Source organism: Acanthisitta chloris, unplaced genomic scaffold (assembly GCF_000695815.1).
Source record: "Acanthisitta chloris isolate BGI_N310 unplaced genomic scaffold, ASM69581v1 scaffold28366, whole genome shotgun sequence".
NCBI lineage: Eukaryota > Metazoa > Chordata > Aves > Passeriformes > Acanthisittidae > Acanthisitta > Acanthisitta chloris.
In genome coordinates this window covers 1484-4397 of record NW_008677983.1, presented here as the reverse complement: position 1 = coordinate 4397, position 2914 = coordinate 1484, and the positions used below count along the sequence as shown (strand labels likewise).

General features: G+C 59.3%; 1 protein-coding gene across 1 annotated transcript; it reads right to left on the bottom strand.

Moving 5' to 3' along the window:
* Positions 1-861: 861 nt before the first annotated feature.
* CIDEC (cell death-inducing DFFA-like effector c) lies at positions 862-2172 on the bottom strand. The gene is made up of 5 exons (XM_009076733.1): positions 2123-2172; positions 1722-1863; positions 1484-1633; positions 1166-1350; positions 862-1051 (listed from the first exon to the last, which is right to left on the bottom strand). The coding sequence occupies exons 1-5, from the start codon at positions 2170-2172 to the stop codon at positions 862-864; spliced, it is 717 nt and encodes a 238-aa protein (XP_009074981.1).
* Between the last annotated feature and the right edge of the window lie 742 nt (positions 2173-2914).

Sequence of the window (2914 nt, the reverse complement as noted above, 5' to 3'; positions counted from 1 at the left end):
CTCACCTCCCTACAGCTCATCCTAGTGGTGCCCAGCATAGCACAGGCAGGCAGTGAGTTGTTTCCCTCTATCTGGCAGGAATTGTGCTTTAGGGCTCCCACTCCCTATTAAGAGACTGTCCCCAACTGCCAGGTCGATGGAATCCAGTGCCCCCAGTTCTGTTTGTTTCCTAGTTGGTAGCACTGGAGCTGGTGGGAGGTTAAGGTCCCCATGGACATGGCCAGGGCAGGGTCAGCCCATGGACTTGTGTAAGACTGGGGGCTCACAGTGACTCCCACTGCACAGGGCTGCCAAGGGGGCTGGGGCCCCCAGGGACTGAAACACCCACTCTAGGGCACAGTCATTGTGGTCAGGGGCACAAGGTGTAGGGGCACCTTTCATCCCTCTAAATAGAGCAAGAACAGACTTGATGGCAGTTGCCACAGCCCAGAGGGTTTGAGGTTTCTCCAAACCCTCCTCATGGCTGTCTGCAGCACCAGGAGGGTCTCGGGTCTGTGCCAAGAGGGTGCCAGGAAGGAGGACAAAGGCAGCAGTTCCCTTAGGGAGCACTTGCAACAGGTCCCCTCATCGCACGCTCTTGCATCACCACCCCAGAGTGCCAAGTAGTGCAAGGGGCTGAGTGTCCTGTGTGTGTTCCCCCCCTGCAAAGATGACACAAGATGCAGCTAAATTCAGGAGAACTTTACTTAAATAAATATATTTACAGAGCAGCAGCTATTACAGAGCAGATCTGGCCATGCACAGCCAGTAGAGGGCAAGGGGAGGCTGTGCCAGGCACTGCAGCAGCCTCCCCCCAGGCATTGACCTAGCGGAGTGCTGAGACCCCCAAGGACTGGGGGGGACAGAGGAGGACACCAGCCCTCACTGCAGCATCTTCCTGCAGGGCAGGGCTGGGAGGCTGAGTGGCAGGAGGTTCGGCAGCACTGGGTTGCTCTCCTCTTCCTTCTGCTGCTCCTCAGTGGCATCCAGGAGCTGCTGCATGTAGCAGGAGGTGCCGAGCAGGACATGACCGGTGGCCTGCATAGTGAACAGTGTCCAGCGCAGAGCTTCCCTGGGCAGGGAAAAAGGGGGTCAGCATCCCTCCTGGCACCCCACAGAGGGCATGGGCAACAGGGCTGCTCCCCTGGGCAGTGTCTGGGGCTGTCCCCAGCCCCTCAGCACTCACTTCATCAGGCGCCTGGCCCCGTAGCAGCGCAGGTCATAGGACATGCTGTAGGTGCCATAGAGAGTGGCTTTGACGTTGAGGCAGCCCAAATCCTTTGGGTGAGTCTTGTACAGATCGAAGGTGACACAAGCAACATCAATCCTCCGAGGGGGCTTGCGGGACAGGCTCAGCTGGTAGCCAGGGGTCTAGGGGAGAGTGGGACCACAGTCACCCAGTGGCACACCACCTGCCAAGTCCCACCTCACTCATCATCCTACTTGCACACTGATCCCAGCACAGGATAGACAGGACAAACCACCCTCCCAGGGGTGCACTCACCTTGGAGGCAGCCCAAGTCTGCCCCTTGCTCAGGGCCATCAGTGCTGTGCCCTCCTCCAGTGTCCGGAAGAACGACTCAGTCTCCACTGCAGTGCCATCCTCATCCAACACCAGTGAGATGGGATGGGGCATGGCCAGGGTGCTCTGAGCCTGTGAGAGAGCTAGGGGTGAATGGAGCAGAGGGCAGAGAGCCCACCACACAGCTGGGTGGAGGGACAGACAGGCTGACCGACCCTACCTGGCGCAGCAGCTCGGCGAGGCTCCCTGCCATGACACCCTTGCGCAGGCTGCGGTCCCAGTTGCACACTCGGTAGGGCCGTGGTGGTGGGGCTGGGCCGGCCAGGAGCTGCTGGGTCATGGAGGCACTGGCTGAGACACATCTGGGGAGGAAGAGAAGGATAGAGGTGTCCTGAGACCCATCACCATCTCCTGGAGACATCCCCAGTGTGGCAGCACCCCAGGACTGGCAGCATCCCCAATGTCCCAGCACCCCAGGACTGGCAACAGCATTGTTGTCCTCAGGGTGTCAGCACCCCAGGACTCAGTGGGGAGCAGCACATCACTCAGGGAGCAGAGGTGCTGAAGCAGGGAGGGCTTAGATATCTCCTACCCCAGGAACAGTGACTCCATGGCACTTACTTGGAGACAGGAGCAGCCAGGCGCTGGCTCAGGGATTTGGCGTAATCCATCTTCCAAGGAGCACAGAGCAGCCTGTGGGGAGGAAGAACTGAGCCCTGCTTCAGAAGACCTTCCACCAGCACTTTCAGCTACCGTCTACTTTAGGAGACCTTCCCACCAGTACCTCCTGCTCCTGTCTGCTCCAGAAGACCTTCCCACTGGCACTTTCTGGTCCTCTTCACTCAATGAGACCTTCCCACTACTACTTCTTACTCCTGTCCACGCCAGGAGACCTTTCCACTGGCACTTCCAGCTCCTGTCTGCTCCACAAGTCCTTCCCACAGGCACCTCCTATGCTCTACTCCGTCACTGTTGCCTTTACAGGGGCTGTGCCTGCCCTTTGGCCAGGCCAGGCTGTTGGTGGCACCCGGGCAGAGTCCCCTGCCAGCACAGCTCTTGCGCAAAGGACACGTGGGGCCCTGAGTCAGTGCTGGAGCAAAGGTGAGACACAGGCACTGGGCTCTGCTCACACCCTGAACTGGAGCTTTGGGAGTTGGGAACACCCATGGGAGCATCCCCAACCCTGCTAATGCAGGATAACTCCAGCCAGGAGACTTTTGGGGGCCTCCAGGGGGGGGGACCTCTAGCCAGGAGACTTTTGGAGGGCTCAGGGGCTACCTCTAGCCAGGAGCCTGCTGGGGAGCTCAGGTGCTACCTCTAGCCTATTAGGGGGAGGGCTCCAGGGATATCTCCAGCTAGGAGCCTTTTGGTGGGCTCAAGAGATACCTCTAGCCAGGAGCCTTTTGGTGGGCT